Source organism: Phyllostomus hastatus, unplaced genomic scaffold, assembly GCF_019186645.2.
Source record: "Phyllostomus hastatus isolate PE091 unplaced genomic scaffold, TTU_PhHast_1.1 phas_contig_254, whole genome shotgun sequence".
Lineage (NCBI taxonomy): Eukaryota > Metazoa > Chordata > Mammalia > Chiroptera > Phyllostomidae > Phyllostomus > Phyllostomus hastatus.
In genome coordinates, this window is record NW_025333810.1 from 822,551 (window position 1) to 840,607 (window position 18,057).

At 39.0% G+C, this 18,057-nt stretch overlaps 1 protein-coding gene across 5 annotated transcripts in view; it reads right to left on the minus strand.

Annotated features, from left to right (window-relative positions):
- LOC123818108 overlaps positions 1 to 18,057 on the minus strand; it is a 108,734-nt gene that overhangs the window by 47,375 nt on the left and 43,302 nt on the right. For 4 of the 5 annotated variants that reach the window (XM_045838033.1, XM_045838035.1, XM_045838031.1 and 1 more), the window contains 2 exons: positions 13,172 to 13,282; positions 4,396 to 4,574 (listed from right to left, as the gene is read on the minus strand). In XM_045838033.1, the coding sequence (XP_045693989.1) occupies positions 4,396 to 4,574; positions 13,172 to 13,282 (290 nt within the window). The remainder of the gene's footprint in view (positions 1 to 4,395; positions 4,575 to 13,171; positions 13,283 to 18,057) is intronic. The other variant, XM_045838034.1, reaches the window with a different exon arrangement.

Genomic DNA, 18,057 nt, shown 5'->3' on the forward strand with positions numbered 1-18,057 from the left:
GAAGATTGCCTTCAGTACTGGGATTAGTGCCCTATCCTTCTGAAAGACACAAAATTACGGACATGGCCAATGACAGAGACAGACTATACTGGATCCTGATAATGGATGGAATTTAGTCTCTTTCATAGGCAAGTGTTGAGTGGTGGTCTTGAATACTGTTTAAACTTTTCCAATTCACATTAATAAACTGTTTCTTTCTCAAATCTATATAGACCAGACTTCTCTTGCCAAAGTTTCCAGTAACCTCACTTCACCCTATATCTTTATAACCTGTTCCTTTTTCAGTAAATGATACCTGACTCAACAAGTTACTTTTGCTAGAAACTTCAAAGTCCTCCTTGATTGCCTGTTATCTCTCCTTCTTTACCACATTTAATATGTTGCTAAGCCCTGTGGATCTTGTCTTTTAACTGTGTCTGGAGATCTGTCCTCTTAGCCTCATTCTTCCCACCCTGGTCCAGGCCACTGTCCCTGTTGCCTACACTATAGCACCAGCTTTCTAGCTGGTATTTTCATTCCACTCATCCACCCAATTTATTCTTTACATAATGGTCAGAATGATGTTTTGAAAATACCCTTGACTAAGATATTTTGGGTGGCTTTCTACTGCAATTAGAAGAACACCCAAGAATCCTGTCACTGGCCCAGGGCCCAGAGTTGCCTCACCCCTGTCTTCTTCCCTGCTTTCCCCCACACACTCCAAATTAGCCACACTGGGCCTTCTGAGTTCCTTACACTTTCCAAGTTTTTTTTTTTTTTTCTGGAACAGTTTTTTAGGGACAGCACATTCTGTCTTTTCTTCCTGGAGAATGCTCATCCCAACTTTCTGTCTGGTTAACTTTTATTTGATACCCAGGCCTCAGTGGAAATGTTATATCTTCAATAAGAAATCCATTAAATATTCCCTCTTCTCCTAATTTATACTAGACACTCCATTTTACTTGTGTGCCAGTTGTCAACTTATTGCTTCTGGGCTCCACATTCACCCTTCAATATATGCTTTGCAACAATGGACGGAGCCACTGCACAATGAACATGGTGTTAAGCTTTCTCAGTAGAGGGTGGCAGAGGAACATTTCAGGAGGAAGGGGCACTCTTGCTGTTTCCAGGTGTTCAGGTTAGTCTGTAGTGTGGGCCTGTGGACATTTGGGGGTGCTGTGTCACAGCCATGTAACCAGAACATGCTGTCCCTAGAGACCTTGCAGCCCCATTGTGGCCTAGTGATCGCCTCCCTGTGACCCTTCCCATGTGGACATCCCATGCTCTGGGTCTCCTGCCAGCCCTGGGGCCCTGATTCCTCTGCACACCTCCCCTCTCCCCTAGGTCTGTCTGCCCACATCACCATCTTCTAGACAGGGCATTCCCAACAGGACAGCTCGTGCTCCAGGCCTCCTGCTACATGGGCAACCCCACTCCTCCTCCACACCCATGCACCAGCTTTCAGCTTTCAATTCACGTGCCTCATCCATGCTCCAAAGTGTTGATTCTTATTTGCCCTGTGACTGCAGCCTGGCTCTGACCCAGCAAACCAGTGAGCTGCTCTGCCATCCAGTGGATTTAACTACATTTCCCAAGGAGATCTGAATTCTCGGGCCTTACGGAGGGATTTCCTTTTTCTGTCCTCAATCAGGTACTCTTCATTGGTACCACAGAATTTCTTACAGCAGGTAGTTATTCTTTTATTACAGTTTAATAACACTTTATATTAAATTTCACTTGTTTAAATCACTAGTGGTTGCATCTCTGGGATCCAGATCACTACAAGTCTCTTCTCCTATTCTGTAATTTTTTGTATGTACCAACCACAATTGCATAGTGGTTGTTATTTGTGAGTCCATTTCCTGATATCAGTCTCTTCTGTGGAATCATAAGCACAAACAGGGCAGGTACACTGTCTGTTTCTTTTTATGTGTGTGTGTTCCCAGCACTTAGCATAATGCCTGGCTCATAAAAAGCACTCAATACATATTTGTTGCATGAATAAACACTGTATGGCTGAGTTAATTTTCTGCTAATTTATTCTGTTATGTTCTTATTATGCCCCATTAATTTTTCTCAGTCACTGCTATCTATTCTAAAGATCAGGCATAATGTATTCTGGAATTTGTAGCACCAGAGGGATCTGATTTTGTCCCTTTATAAACAAAAATAAAGCTATATTTTTCTATTTTACCATGGGCGATGATGATCACAACTAGAGTTACTCAAAAGAGTTTTTCCTTAGCTGTGTCCAAACTTACTAGAAGATCCACATTTCTTTTCCAAGGAGGACTAGAAGCAGTTTAAAAAATCTATTTAAATTCCCACTGCTATACCACCATATGACTAATTTTTTCCATAAATTCTACCCCGGGGTTCGTATACTCAAATCCCCACAGGGCCTAGTGGGTAATTGAAATGACTGGGCTCAGTGTAAGGAGACGAGGGGAGTAGGGATTATGGCAGGTCGGATAGCATATGCTTCACCTGAATGCATTTAATTAAAACATTTATAAAAATACTGTGCAAGCCAAACATAACATCTGCAGGCAGCACAGTCCCACGATTGCCACCTGGCGAACCCAGACCTGAAACGCTGGCTCCAGGCACCATTCTGACTTTCAAGAACCAGGAAGTTTAAAATATGGGGTGCTTGATATTAGGTTGCTTTCATGTATTAATTTGTTGAGGAAGGCCATTAAAGAAAAGCTAGCATCTACTGCTGTCACTATGTCATAAGAAGCCAAAATTATCACCAGAAGGTAGAAGGGACACAATCTCAGGATAAAGAATCATGAAAGAAAAATTGGCAAACTCGTGTTATTGTTGTTTTCTTCTGACTATATGGAAATAGACTTTGTTGTGGGACTCATCCAGGTTACAGATCAGTTCTATCATAACTGCCTTGAAGGCTTAAAAAAGAACACACAGTTTCCAGAACCCCTCCTTGGGGGGGGAAGTGGGAAGGAGATGGTTTGCGTGTGTACTTCGGAAAACTCTTCAGGGGCCTCTGCAGTATACCCAGATTGGAAACGTCTGATCTGTTCCACTTTTACATACAGAGTACCGGGAAGTAGGCTGGACCATCAACTCATCTTCATTACAGAGAATCCTGTTTTCCTGCACTGGAGGGAGACAAAGTTTTTGCAAAATAGCTGCACAGCTCACATTGGCACGAAAGGCAGACAGACACCTTTGAGTCTATGTCACACGTAAGTGATTAATGATCTAGGAATAGCGAGTCTTCACAATGATTCAATATGCAAAATTATTCCTCATTTTTAAAAATGTATTGATTTCTATATTGATATATTCCTTCCCTTGTTCCAGAAAAGAATTAAGGTCATTAAAAATATACATATATATCACACAAAAAGAAGCTTAATATTAATCAACTAGGGCAATGTAAAATGAAGGCAGAATCAATAAGAATGTGCCATGAATAAGGTGAACAACCAAAACTCCTGTTTTTAACACTAATTAACAGCGGGTCACAAACATGTGACCTGGAGTGGAGCCAACAGAGCAGAGGCAGTAGGAAGCAGCAGACGCCAGGTTGAACTGGACAGTTCACACGGCCTCTGAAACAGGGAGTCACTAAGTAACTTCCACCAAATGTTAAGAAAATTTTCAAGAGAAGTTGGAAATAGGGATTTCTATGTGAAATGTCTGAATTTTATGTTTGCATCAGATTAAAATAATTAAACACTGTATTGCACAGGGCTAAGAAAACACTTCTGCTGACAAGACAAGGCTTGCAGTTGGTCATCTGAACCACACACAGTCACGTGAAGAGCTTTCCCCAGACCTACCAGCCCAGGCCCCACGCTGGACTTACAGAATGAGAAACACCTGGGAGGGGGACAGGGTCTGCATAATTTGAGAAAATTCCCCAGAAGATTCCAACCTTTACCTATAGTTAGAAACCACTGTGCTAATGAAATCTGGGAAATGAAACAGGGTATTCCAGGTGGCTTCTCGAGTGCTCTGCTTCAGAAGCATTGCTGATATCAGTCACTGTGACCTAGGGAACAGTGCCTGGCACTGCGGTCCAGAGAGATGTTAGCTACACTTTGCCTCAGCCCACCTTCACTTCTCTAGGGTACCTCATATGCAGTTTTGGTTCTCATTTTCCTGGCTTTGATAAGGAAGTTTTCACAGAGGAATAAATGAAAATAGGAATAAACGAGATAGAAACTTGATTTATGCCAACCTTGATTTATGCAGCTACAGAGAAAATAAATTACAGTTCTCCAAACCTCTAAAGAAGGAAAATTTCTTTAAAAGTCACAGAACGGAACACTGTTTCCAGAATCCTACTACCTTGCAAGACAATACTTTGCTAATGTACTGATGGCACTTCCAAGAGTTTCTTGTTCTTAACCACTGCAACCCCTCCACCTCCCCCCGACTTACCTTCTTATGCCTGTAGTAGCGGAGACAGCCGTCATGCTTCAGCACAAACCACCTCTTCCTCCAGCCCTTCACGAGCCCGGAGTGTGTCCTCTTGTGCAGGTAGCCGCGGCAGGCCGGCCAGGGCGTGTTGGGGCAGCGGCTGATGTCAGATCCCACCACCAGAGTCAAGACATCTGGGCCTAGAGGAATGAATTTGGAATCATTCAGGGGCTGACTCTTTTAATTGACCGAAGGATTGCTGCTTTTCAAAAACAAGTGGATGAAAAAAAGTTTATAGTTTTCATAAATGGAAAACATGAAATCAAACCCTACCTTTGGGATGAATCAGAGTTCTTTAGTACTTTGAGCCCTCCTGTTGATGAGGGAAATGAAAGCTGGGGATGTAAAGCGGCTCTTTTGAGCCCCCACAGCTCAAAAGGGTTTGAATCGGATGGACCCAGGTTTCCTGACTTCTGGCGCAGAGTCCTCTCTATTCTGCCACCTGCCCTTGTTGAGTCTGATTGTGAATGACTCAAGTCTGTTCTATCCTTCTGTCTATAATAATGCCAGGAAAATCTTTAACATAATTTGATTTAAACATCCTAGGAAGGAAGATAGGTGATGTTCGGCTTTCCTATCTCGATTTTATTCAATGAGCCTCCTTGACGTGGGTCAAAGGAAGATCTAAACCACTGCTAATATATTGTGTCACCAATATTATCTCTGATCAAAATCAATTACAAGCCTTTGAAGTAGCCAGGAACTTTAGGACAGCTGAGGCATGTATTTTTTATCCTTTTTTCTTGCTACCCAAATTAGTGCTGAGGTTTGGACCCTGAGCTTCTGGGTGCTTGTATTTTGCTTCTCAGAGCCTTCCCTGGAGCCTGGACTTCCTTTCCTATGGGATGTGTGTGGTGCATAGCTCAGGGGAAATTGTCCCTGTTCCTGGTAGTATGAGGTCACTGTTTACCAACTGTGCTTTGATGCTGCTGGCATGGACACAGACTTGCATCATGAGCCTACCTCTTGATGCCTCAAGAAAATTCTCTGAATGTCATTCAGACAGGCAGCAACCCTGACATGCTTTGATGACTGCAAATGGGGTATGGCTTCATTTACAATTCCTCTGAGAGGCAGGCCACCTCCCCGAAGGGGGACATTTGGCCTTGGCTGCGCTGACTTCATCATAATGTCTGACATTGAGATTACCAATCTGTTTAGAGCTGTCTATGGAAATGAGGGTCAGGAGGAGACTCCTCTTATATGAATGACAAGCTCCAACCCGAGGGATCATTCCTGGCTGAGCCACATGGCCTTGGAAATAAAGATTTGTCCCAGAAAGGCTGACACAGTCTTAACTTTAGCAGCACACAAAGCACCTTGGTAATTAAATAACTCTGTGTGTCAAGATAATTCTTCATTGCCATGTAAATACATTTTAATTTATTGAACTGCCCTTAAACTCCTGTCAAAAACACATCCCAGGAAAAATGAGAAGCAATGCTCCAGATTGACCGGCAACCACAAACGTCTTTGTCTTTGGACTTCAGACTGCAAAGAACTGCACTCCTGCAGTTGACACATCTGCCAATGTATTTATGTACTGCTGAAGAGGGCTGCCCTGTGAGGTCATTTCCCTCTTGCTTACACACACTGCATATGGGTTTCTCTGATACGGATCAGGCTAAGCTTGAGTTTCAGCTAGTCATAAACATGACTTGGTGCACCGAAGAATTCTGTCTGGGACAAGGGTACAAGGTGGTCCTGCTGCCACAGCATGGTGTCATAGTAAAGGAAAATTTTTCACATTCAGAGTCAGGACATGATGCTGATGCAAAGGACGTTGCTGAGTTCCAAAGAGCTGTTGGGTGATGGTGGTGTTATCCCCTTTGCAGGTTCCATCAGGGGCCCGGAGCACCTGGGCTTTCACAGAGACTGTAGGCTTTAGGTGTTATCTTCAAATTAGATTATTTACATAGCTGTTGTGGTGTGTGTGTGTGTGTGTGTGTGTGTGTGTGTGTGTGTGTATGTATGTATGAAAATAACTCAATGTACAAACCATGAAAACGTCCCGGTTTTATTATTATTTATTAATTTGCTGGGATCCTAAAAATATTGAAATGGCCTAGTTCAGTGCTTCTCAAACTAAATGTAGATGCAAATCACTCATCAGGTCTGTTGCAATGCATATCTTCATGCAGCAAGTCTGGGATGAAGCCTGAGACTTCATATCTGTGTAAGCTCTCAGGTGACGTGAGGCCACAGTTTGAGTGGCAAGTCCCTGGGCATCTCTCAGTGGCTGAGAGGTTCTGCTCATAAACACAGCTTTATTACCAATCACGGTGCTCCATTCTTTCTTTGATTATAATTTAATTTCCCCTGTATGCTTTTGTTTCCAGCCCCAGTATTTTGCAACTACCAAGTTATTAGCTTTTCCATCCCTTCCTTCTTTCTGTAAGTCTCTCTTCACCCTGGAGAAAAAACACACACAACCGCTGCCTTCCTTTGTTGGCCATCCCAGAAATCTTGCATGCTTTTAGGGGGTGGGTGGGTAGAAGGATGTGGGGAGGGGAATGGCTTGAGGTGAAAGAGCCAAGAGAGCTATTGATTTCATCAGATGAGGATCTGAAAATCATGTGTTTAACAAACACGGTTCTTTGGTGATGACGTCCTTAAAAAGAGAAGTTGTAGCAGACTCTTATTCCCTCTCACTTTGGCCTAGAATTTTGGAAGTCAGGAGTTTGGGGCGAGGTTATTTACAGCTACAGGAGAGAGAAAAATGATTTCTTTTTCGAATTCACACTTTCTCCTCGGATCACTGTCTTCTCATTATGCCACCAATCTGAAACTGTGTCAGAGTCACACCTCTGCTGTCAGACAAACTCCACCACCCTCGCAGGCATGGGAGAGAAATGTGCCAGACACGCACTGTCCCTCAAGGCTGCTTGGTGGGCCAGCACTGGCTCAGCTGCCGAGGTCCCAGACCCCACTGGCTGTGCTGTCTGGTTTTCAGTCAAGCCTGCTCTCAGTGAAGCAAAGAAGCCCTCACAGACTCAGAGGACTTCCAGGGTGATTAAGCTTTATTGTTTTCCTTTCCTTTTCTTCTTTTCAGCATTTTTCCTTGATGATTAAATCTTCTATTTGAGTCTGCAAGTAACTAGCTCGATAAAAACCCAAAATAGAACATATGAGAGACTTAATTAAATAAAGATTCACATGGAACTATTGTCAGTCCCAGTGTGAATACTTTCTTAAATTTCTTTTGGGTTTCCCACCAGCAAAATTAAGGTAATGTGTATAGATGGGTGTGATTAGTAGTATTTTTTAATAGAATTATTATTCAATTATCTTTATTTTATATAATAATGTTCTATACTATATACTATATTACTATATTATTCTATTGTTATTATTATTGAATAGAATTATTATTTCAATAGATTTATTGAAAACTTGACCTTGTAACATATGGTGGATCCCCTTTCTAATGCGAGTCCAGGGAGATACGATAACACCTGCACTGGAAGCTCACAAAATAGACTCCTAATCTTGTGGCTCTAACCTTGTGGCCGTGCCTCCAAGCTGCTGGGCTGTGTACTGATGCTGAGCTGGCTGTGAAAGAATCCTCAGGGAGGGTTGATTAAAATTACAAATGTGCAGGCCACCACCAGGAATTCTGTATTTAAAAGAGTGTCTCTGCTGAGTCTGACATACTGTTAGACTTAAGATGAAATGTTTTGAGAAAAGTGATTTAATGTTTATAAATCTAAATCAGCCAAGTAGCAACCAGTAGTATAATAGAATTTTACCAAAGTTTAAAATACAAGGGAATGAAACTGTACAGAAATATCTAGCAGTCAAACCGATATCAGCTAGACTTTTAAGAAATTTAGGCAAACAGATACAAAAGACAAGTGGAAACATTTAGATTTTTAAACACGTTCTTAATAGATACTTCATAAATATGTATTTCAAAACTTCTATACATCAGATGAATTTAATAAAAGGCTTTATCAGTTGTTTCATGATTATTGCCTTCTTCATATAAGTTGGTGACTTTCTCTCCCAAAAAGGACACTCAGAAGCTTATTTCAAATCCTGTACATTCCAGAAACACCCTGGCCAATTAATGGGCCTACTAACAAAACTGGATGTGTAAAGCACTACATTAAACTAACTTAATCTTATTAATTTTTCCCTTTCTCTTCCTCCCTTTTAGCTTCTTCTCACAGACCCACTATATCTCAGTTGTTACCCTGTTTTGTTTTTTGTTTTTGCCATCCTTCACAATTACTGACCAAAACATTTCAGAATGTGGATGAAGCTAAAATTGTGTGTGGGTGGGTCCCCATTCAGGAGGTATTATTCAACTGCTGCTCTTGAATTCAGGTGCCGACTGTGCAGCCCATCATAACACGCAGGCTGTGACACACAATTGTCTTTGGAATGCAGCTGCCTTTTACTTTGTTTTGTTTCACTTAATTTTCTCCCTCTATTCCTGATTTTCCTCCCACATTTTAGTCCCCACAACAAGCATTCATAGAACATGTTTGATATAGGACTGTTGGCACACCCTTTCATGCATGTAATTTTTTATTTTACATATATGACATTATGCTAATATCTCATTCCATTTCTGTCTTTTTTTTTCCATGCAAAACCATTTTTTAAAGGATCTATCCATGGTGCTGGCCAAATGCACACCTCCTTATTGTTCCAAAGTGTGGCATAAAGGTCCAAGTACATATTCATTATTGGTCACCCAGAGTCCCTCTAAATATTCTCTGCCACACAGAACATTGCATTGAATGTCATTGTGTTTGTTCTCTCAGCAGCTTCTTTGGGCTTATAGACCCAGAAGTGCACTTTGCTAGGACAAAGGATTTCCTAGATGTTGCAGATTGCTCTCTGAAATGTCTATAGCCCAAGAAGAGTGCATGAGGATCCTTATTTCTTCATATCCTTACCAAAGTAGGTTATCATCTGATTTATAATTTTCCCCTCTAATCTGGTGGATGTAAAAGTGTCATCTTTGTTAATTTGCATTTCTCTGGACACTAACAAAGTTATTCTCCTACAATTTCTTTTACTGACAATATATTTGTAACTTAAAAATTGTGGTATTTAATACATCTGAAGTCCATTTTTTGTGTGGCATAAAGTATAAGGCATCATGTATGAAGGTATAAATTCATCCAATTTATGGCCAGTATGGTAATTATGTACTAAAAATATGTGTCCTTTCCCCATTGTTTTGTGGTGGTACATTGGTCATAAACACTTAGTGCCTTTCTAAGCTTTCTAAATTATTCCATCCCACTTGTCTTTTTCTGTGGCAATACCACTTTTTATTTATTATTATCATGGTTTGATCATATACCTAAATATCTGCTATAAAAAGTTCCTTTGCCACTGCTTGCCCCATTCATAAATGATGCAGCCATTTGCAGATATTTCCTCTTCCACACTTATTTAAGGATAAATTTGACAAGCCATTCAATTATTTCTAATAAAATTTTGTTGTTAATTTGGGGAGAATTAAGATCTTTACAATATTTTTGCACCTATAAAGATACTGTACATCTTCAGTTACTCGTATCTTCTTTTATGCACTTTGGTTGAGTTGTACATATTTTTTCATAAAGTTTTTATGCATTCCTTGTCAAATTAATTCTTTTCTACCTTGTAGTTTTTTGCTATTGTTATTGACGTCTTACTCTCCGTTGTTTTTATAAGGAGAACTTGGCTTGGTCAATATTTCTCTAATTAGTTCTAAACATTGGTCTACAGAGTTTTTATGATTATATAATCTGCAAATAATAATGGTTTTGTTTTTTATTTCTAGGCCATACATGTTTATTTCTCTTTCTTGTGTTATTGGATGTCAGGACCTTTGATATTATGATAAACAGAGGTTGCTAAAATTGACATTATTTTTTTCAATCTCAAAAGAAATGTGGCCAGAGTTTCTCTATTAAATGTTTTGTTGTCATTGTATTTTCTATATACCTTTTCTTTTCCTGGTTAGATTTTTGGTAGATGGGCTTTATCAAGTTATGGAAAGAAACTTCTAGTCCCACTATTTAGAGAACCTTAAATATGTGCATACATACATGTATATTTGCTGAACTTTATTACATGCTTTTTGTTCTATGATGAGAGTCATGTGATTTTTCTCTTTAGTCTATTAATGTGATGAATTGTGTTAAAATAGTTTCTTATGATGAGCAATCTTTATTTAGGGATTAAACTCCACTTGATTATAATGTATTATATGTAATTTGAATAAACAGATTCAGGTATCTACTATTCTTAGAATTTGTGCATCTATACACTTCTTAAGTAAAATGGACATAGTATTTTTTTCATCCTATACTTATCTGGTTCTAGAATCAAAGTTATAGTAGTCTCATAAAATGAGATGAGAAGCATTCGCACTTTCCTATTTTCTGAAAAAACTCTACAGAATAAGATAAATTTCACCTATAGAGTGACTGGTATTTTGGGCTTTTGAATGGTAATTAAAGTAGGATGAGAATGAGGGAGAGATGAGGTGGTCTTTTTGTTTATAAATATCTTTTTTTATGGTTTGTACAAATTTTCTATTTATATTAGCACTTACTTTGGCACCATAAATGCTTTTGGAAAATAGTTTTATTTATCTAGTTTTCCAACTTATTTTTAATATAGTTGTTCAAAGTATTATTTAATTACTTTTAAAACTATTTTAATATTTTATTATTTCCTTGTTTGTCCTTTATTTTGTTTACTTTTAATTTTTTTTCTTTTTATTATTTCCTAATTAATCTTAGAGATGTGCAGATTAAACCTGAGGAAAAAATGATCATTTTCCTAATCTAGCTGTGCTGAAGGGCCACACTGTTTCCCACTGACTGTCCGTGACAGGGGCTGCTGTTTATCTGGCTTTCAGAGGTGGGGAACTGGCCCTTGATGGGGGAGGAAAACCCTGAAAAATGGTGTCTCAGCTACGTCCTATATGAGGTGCTTAGCCCTCTTCTGCTGCTGGCCGCAGAGCCCACCCTTCCTGACTTCTACAATGACATTGTTTGCTCAGAAGTCTCTTATTGCCCTCACTTTAGAGCCTCAGATTTATAATTCACCTTTCTGCTTCTAAGACATCTCCACTGTTGGGTTTGAGAAGGATTGGCAAAGACACAGGGAGGTTTCCTGAGAGTCAGGGTCCTTTCTTGGGGAAAGGAGGTCAAGGTGTGGCAGAAGCCAGATTATAGCAGCAGAGAAATCCATCCTGCAAATAGCTTCCAGGAGCAGCACAAGAGAGGGTGTTAAGTTTAGCTCTTCTCTCAGTATCAATGTTAGTTCATCTTTTGGAAATCTGAAAACTCTCCATTCAAGTTTTAGAGACATTTTCTACTTTCTATGAACTAATATAGAGAGGCTGAATGGTTCAGTGTTACAAAGAATATTCAGCTTCTTGGGAGAAAATAAAAGAAGTCTTAAGAGTGAAAGTATTACTAAAATCAGGCTTTATTTAAGTCAAAAAACTGGAAAAATAATTATTTGTGACAAAGAACCTAGGAACAGGTAAATGCAAAAGTAAGGGGATGAAATTCCCATATTGTATGAGATACTTACTTCCAATTCATTAGTAGAATCATTGCCATATTATCTTGATTTCTCATCTGTGCTGCACATGGGGTAAATATCCACACAGGACTTATAAGTAGTTGTGCACATGCTAACTGATAGCATCCTTGGATTCCTGGTGCACGTAGTACATAGCAAATCCTACAGGGCAGCCAAACACTAAGCTAAATTCTTTTTTTTTTTTTAAAGCCCAGAATAGCTTATCAGTACACAACATTTGTTAGTGACTTTCTTGTCCTGGTCTGTCCTAGAGAATTCTATTACTGTCAATAACCCCTAAGCCTAATGAAATCATGAGAAATGGCAAGGGATACCTTTGCTCAGCAAGTAACACCTGTGGCCTATCTCAGATGCACACATTTTAATGTCCCACTGCCCGATAATATACTTCAGAGACAGGGAGGTATGCATACAGCTTTTGGGAAGCACTGAGCAGGACACCTCACCAAGTAACCCTATGGTGTATAATTTTAGGTCTGTGGGAAGTAAGTATTTGTAACATGGCACCATGGAAGTAACTTGTTTTGCAGACAGGAAGATGGTATTAGCTTTTCCATTAACAACATTTAATGGGAATGGACACAAGAGTATGGGGCATGTATCATTGTTCTCTTGGTGGTTCTATCCCTGTCAGAATTGCTTTAAGGGCAGGCTTCCTGTGGCCCCAGGAGAATCTGTAGAAGCTTTAATTTGTAATTTTTTCTTTCTTTTTTAATATTAAAACCCCAAGTCTCTTAACTTTAACAATAGATGGAAAGAAAGAAAAAAGGAAGAAAGAGAGAGAGAAAGGAAAAAAGAGGCAACAGAGGGAAGGAGAGAAAACAGAAAAGAAGGAAGAGAATTCTTGTAAAGAAAATATCATTACAATGCTATTTTTCATGACAAGGACTTTAAGGAAATATTTTGGTATTAAATAAAGTACATTTTGCTCACTGCCATTTTCTGGTTTCACTTTGTGGCTGGCCATCTATACAAAAGGAACATGGGGTAGAAATGTGGTTTAATTCCTACAACAAATTATGTTGATGTCAAGGCATTAAAGGGAGCTTCAGGAGAGAAATGCAGTTATATCCATTTTGCAGTTGCCCCTTCCACCTGTTCGAACTCCCTGGTGAATTGCAGCTCTCTGCTTCTTTAGATTAACTGTAGGCTCTGGAGCTAGCCCACCTACCTTTCCTTGCAAGGTGTACAGCTTCTGCGTGCTCCACACTGGTGACCTTGGTGCCATTGATAGCCAGCACCACATCTCCAATCTGGAGCCCAGCTTCCTCAGCGGCGCTGTCTGTAAGCAGATAGACAACAAGGGTCTCAATGAGGCAGGGTCCCAAATTGAGTTCCCTGCTGTTTGTCCTCTTTGTAAAAAGCACTTTCTCTAAAGGGCCTTTCTTTCCAACTTTAAACAATTGACTATGTCATTAATAAGAAGGAAAATGCTGTCCTCGCAGCCTCCCTTTCATTTCCAGGACCCGGTTTCTTTGCACATTCAGCCAGGCAGATACGTGGCCTCTTTGCAATATAATAGCAGCTGCTCAGAAACTCAATCTATTCATCCACCAGAAGGTTGAACTGCTAGTTCTCATTCCTTCATTGCTGCTAGGTCTCTTTGTAACCCTGAGAAAATCACTTAACCTCAATATCTTCATCTAGGAAAAGGGGGGACGGGGGCAGAGCTTCTCTGTAGGATTGTTGAGGGAACAAGTAATTGAAATACTTATGAAGTTGTGGCAAAAACAGATCTCAGAGTAGTCAGAGAGAAAAGAAAAAAAGAAATAAAGAGCTGCTTTTACTTTCATTGTATAGGCTCCTTTCTGAGAAAGAAAACCAAAAATAGCCTAAGCCTTTGGATTTAGGCTTTGGAAGGTGGGGAGGATCTTTCCAGTGGCTATTTATTTTAACCCCTGGTTTTCTAGTATCTGCGCTTACTGTAACATACCTAATATTTTCTGTGGGTAAAAAAAAGATGTAATAAGCCATTTTAAGGTTAATTCATTTTAATAAGGTCTCCCATGTATTTAACCAAGATTCTTTTGGCAGAAGTTTAAATCTCTTTTTTATTTTCCACTTCAGTTGGAAGCCATTTCTTTTTTCTCATATCTCCATGCTGGACGCATGTGTATTGTTCATGGATGTGCAGAGTATTGTGCAAAAATATCAAGTTGTTATTATTAGAATGTCAGAAACCTTCTCAGAAATGTGCAATCTTAAAGCATGACTCAACCGGTGAGGTAACATGACTTTGAATATTTTCAATCATGACCACAATTTGTTTAAATCTGTTTATATTAGTAGGGGGGTCTTCTCTGCTTGGATAAGCAATGACTGGTCAATGTAGAAAGGTAAGTGAAGAATAATATTTGATGTTTCTGTTCATTTATATGATGTCATCCTTGCCATGAATTAAAGTCTCATGGTATGGTTGATCATTTCAATGAATTTCTCCATAGCTTTAAAGGACTCAGAGGACTTGCTTATGTCAATGCCTGCTGAATAAAATTCTAAAATGATAATATAGGTCCAGAGATGACTTTTTATAAATTTTTGTATTCCCTATTGTACTAAATATTGTCTTATATATAGTAAGTAGTATTTCATTAAATCCATATTGAATGGATGAATAAATGAATAACTGACCCCCAAATTATACTTTCCACAGATTTAAGATTCCACTGGGATGAAATGATGTGCACAATCAAGAAGAAAGGTAACATGCAATACACAGTGAGTGGTAAATTTAAAATAAACAATAGGTATTGTAAAACATTAGTAAAGGGAATTCTCACTCCAATCTGAAGTGGCTAAGAAATGCTTTCCAGATGAAGAGGAACTTGGTCAGACCTTGATGAATAAATAGATTCTCCACAATGAGGGGTAATGAAGAGGGTAGGGTGGAAAAGACTGCTGGGTGTTTGCGAAACTAATTCCTCTTCCATCTGAGCTCACAGTTGGACAGCATTTCTCAGACTCTCTTGCAATTGGATAGGCCATATGATTGAGTTCTAACAATTAGAATGTGGATAGAAGTGATGTATGCCACTTCTAGGCTCGGCCCATAAAAACATCCCATGGACCACCCTTCATATTCTTTTTCCATTGACTTGCTGGATGCAGATAACTTCAAGGGCCCTAGGGGACCGTACACTAAAACAAACAAACAAACAAAAAAAAGAGCAAAGAAACACCCAAAACTAAACTAAAAAAAATTTGGATATTGAAATATTATGTGGGTCAAAGCCAGCATCCAATGAACACCTGCACTGGACTATTAACATGAGTGACTGATGAGCTTTTATTGTCTTAAGCCATTCATATATTTGTGTTACCAAAGCTAACATATCCTCAATCATCATGTCAAGAAAGAAAAATTTTCTGAGAAAGGTGCACAAGCATAATTTAAGACATTCCACAAAGTCAGTGGCTCAGATAAACTGCAGCAGAGGTTGTGGGTGGGCAGGGTGAGTGTGGAGGAAAGGACTGAAGAGTTAGCCAGTGTGTAAAGGGTCTTCCATGAGAAGATGGGGAATTTGTCCCTGATTCCTCAACAATAGAGAACCATTAAAAGTTTGTGAACAGAAAATAGGTTTGCAGTGGTTTATAGAAGATTAATTTAGAATATGGTGAGATTAGTATAAGCAGATCATCAAGAATATTATTGTCAGGATACAGTCTTGTAATATGACTCTGGAAATGGGAACTGGAAATGGATAGAAGGTATAAAATGTTGTCATACGACCTAAAATACTTCACGGCACTTATTTGCATATCTGCCTTTGTACCCCTAATGGACTAATAACACCTCATGGGCAAGTAAAATTTCTTTTTATTTATTTATTTGTTTGTTTGTTTGTTTGCTTTTCATGCCTAGCATAATCTCTGGCATATAGTAGAATCTTTTAAAAAGTTGGCTAAATATATGTATTAGCTTTTTTTCATAATACTGAAATAACCATGTATGAGAAAATTAAAAATGTCCATTGGGTTTATAGAAAAATATCTTTGAAACCTAGGCTATGTGATGGGCCTGAGAAATGGATTCGGAGTTTGTAAAGAAAAAGGCAAGTGTATGGAGAGAAATGTGGAGCAGTGAAGACAAAACCTTGACAATTCTGTGTGGGAAGGGGAGGAAAAGGGGAACCGAAGGGGAACGAACGAGGAAGCGGATGGATCCCACAGAGCACAGAAGCAAGAGTGTGAGATCAATGAAGGGAGAGAATTTCTACAGTGACACCACAGAAATGTCCAAAATAACATTTTCAGTCCCAATCTGTACAAGCAGGCAAGAACAAGAATCGAGGACAAGTGATTACATCTGGAGATGGGAAAATAAATTATAATCAAAGAACTGTAAATTTAAGACGAATGTTTGACCTACTCAAGCTGGCCAGCACATGCTAACTGACCAGATACAGTCCTAACAACCACAATCAGTGGTCTAAGTGCACGGTGTCAGGCCTTCTCTCCCGAGTCAACTTTGTCTTTAACCAATAATTTGTGACATAAAAACTCGAGTAGAGAAATCATTCATTTGCAACACCTCTGAGATTTAACTCACATGCCGTGTATTTCTCCCCCTTCAAGTATATTCCGGGAGCCGTGGCATCACCACTGCAATCTTACTTCAGAACATTTTTGTTTCCCCAGACAGAAGCCCCCTGACCGGCAGCTGTCCCTCTCTATTTCCTCTGACCTCTTGGCTCACCACTAATCTATTTTTTAGGACTTGCCTGTTGTGGATGTTTCCTATAAATGAAATCATACAATAAGCAGTCTTTTTATGTTTGGCTTAATTTATTTGGCAAAATATTTTTAAGGTTCACTCACATGGCAGCATATATTACATTTCTTTTAAATGTTAAATTGATATTTTATTGTAAGGATATAAAATGTTTTATTGATCATCAGTTGGATATTTGCATTGTTTTCACTTTTTAAAGAAATAATGCTGCTATGAAAATTTGTGTACAAGTTTTCTTGTGGACATATGTTTTCCTTGTCTTAAGTGTGTACCTAATAGTGGAATTGTGACTCCAATGGTAATTCTGTGTTTAACGTTTTGAGAAGCAGTCAGACTGTGTTTCAAAGAGCATTGTATAAGTGTTCTGGATTCCTCTACATTCTTTCTAATACTTGTTATTTTTGATTTTTTATTATAGCCACCCTCGTGAGTGTGAGTGAAGTAGTATTTCACGGTGGTTTTTACTTGCACTTCCCTGTTGAGTACTGAACATGTTTAATGCGTGTATTGGCTATGAGTATATTTTCTTTGGAGAAATGTCTACTTGAATCTTTACTCAGTTAAAAACTGTGTACAGTATTTATGAGCATGAAAACAATTCCTGTTTGTAAAGTAATTATCTCTGAAGTGCAACTCTTCTTTATAGTTTTTTTTCATTGTTTTTAGCTTTAATTATAGAGGGTACTAATTGTGTTCTGTTTTCTAATGTGGCCTAGAAATTCTCCCTTTATCTACTTAACTATGGTATAAATTTGAGGCACTAGGACTTCTTGGAGGAGGGAGCTACTTCAAAGCGACCCTGTAACACACCACACAGATGGCTGCCCTACTTGGTCTTGGGAACGGAGGGAAGTATGCATCCTACATTGCACAGGTAGGAATGAGATGATAGAAAAACAAGACCGTAAGCCTTGGCTGGTGTAGCTCAGTGGATTGAGTGCGGGCTGTGAACCAAAGTGTTGCAGGTTTGATTCCCAGTCAGGGTACATGCCTGAGTTGCAGGCCACGGCCCCCAGCAACTGCACATTGATGTTTTTCTCTCTCTCTTTCTCCCTCCCTTCCCTCTCTAAAAAAATAAATAAATAAAATCTTTAAAAAAAAGAAAAGAAAAACAAGACCATAGTTTTCTGTTTTTTTACTTAAAAGGATACTTGAGTCTATAGTTGTATGTTTATAATAAATAGTTAAATGCTGAGCTGCTTCATCTTTCATGCATATTTACATATAATACAGAATCTGAAAACCTTATAATTAAAAAGGGGCCTGTCCTTTTCATTTGAAAAAAAATGTACTAGTAACAGTAGCCTTTTAAATGTACTAATAAC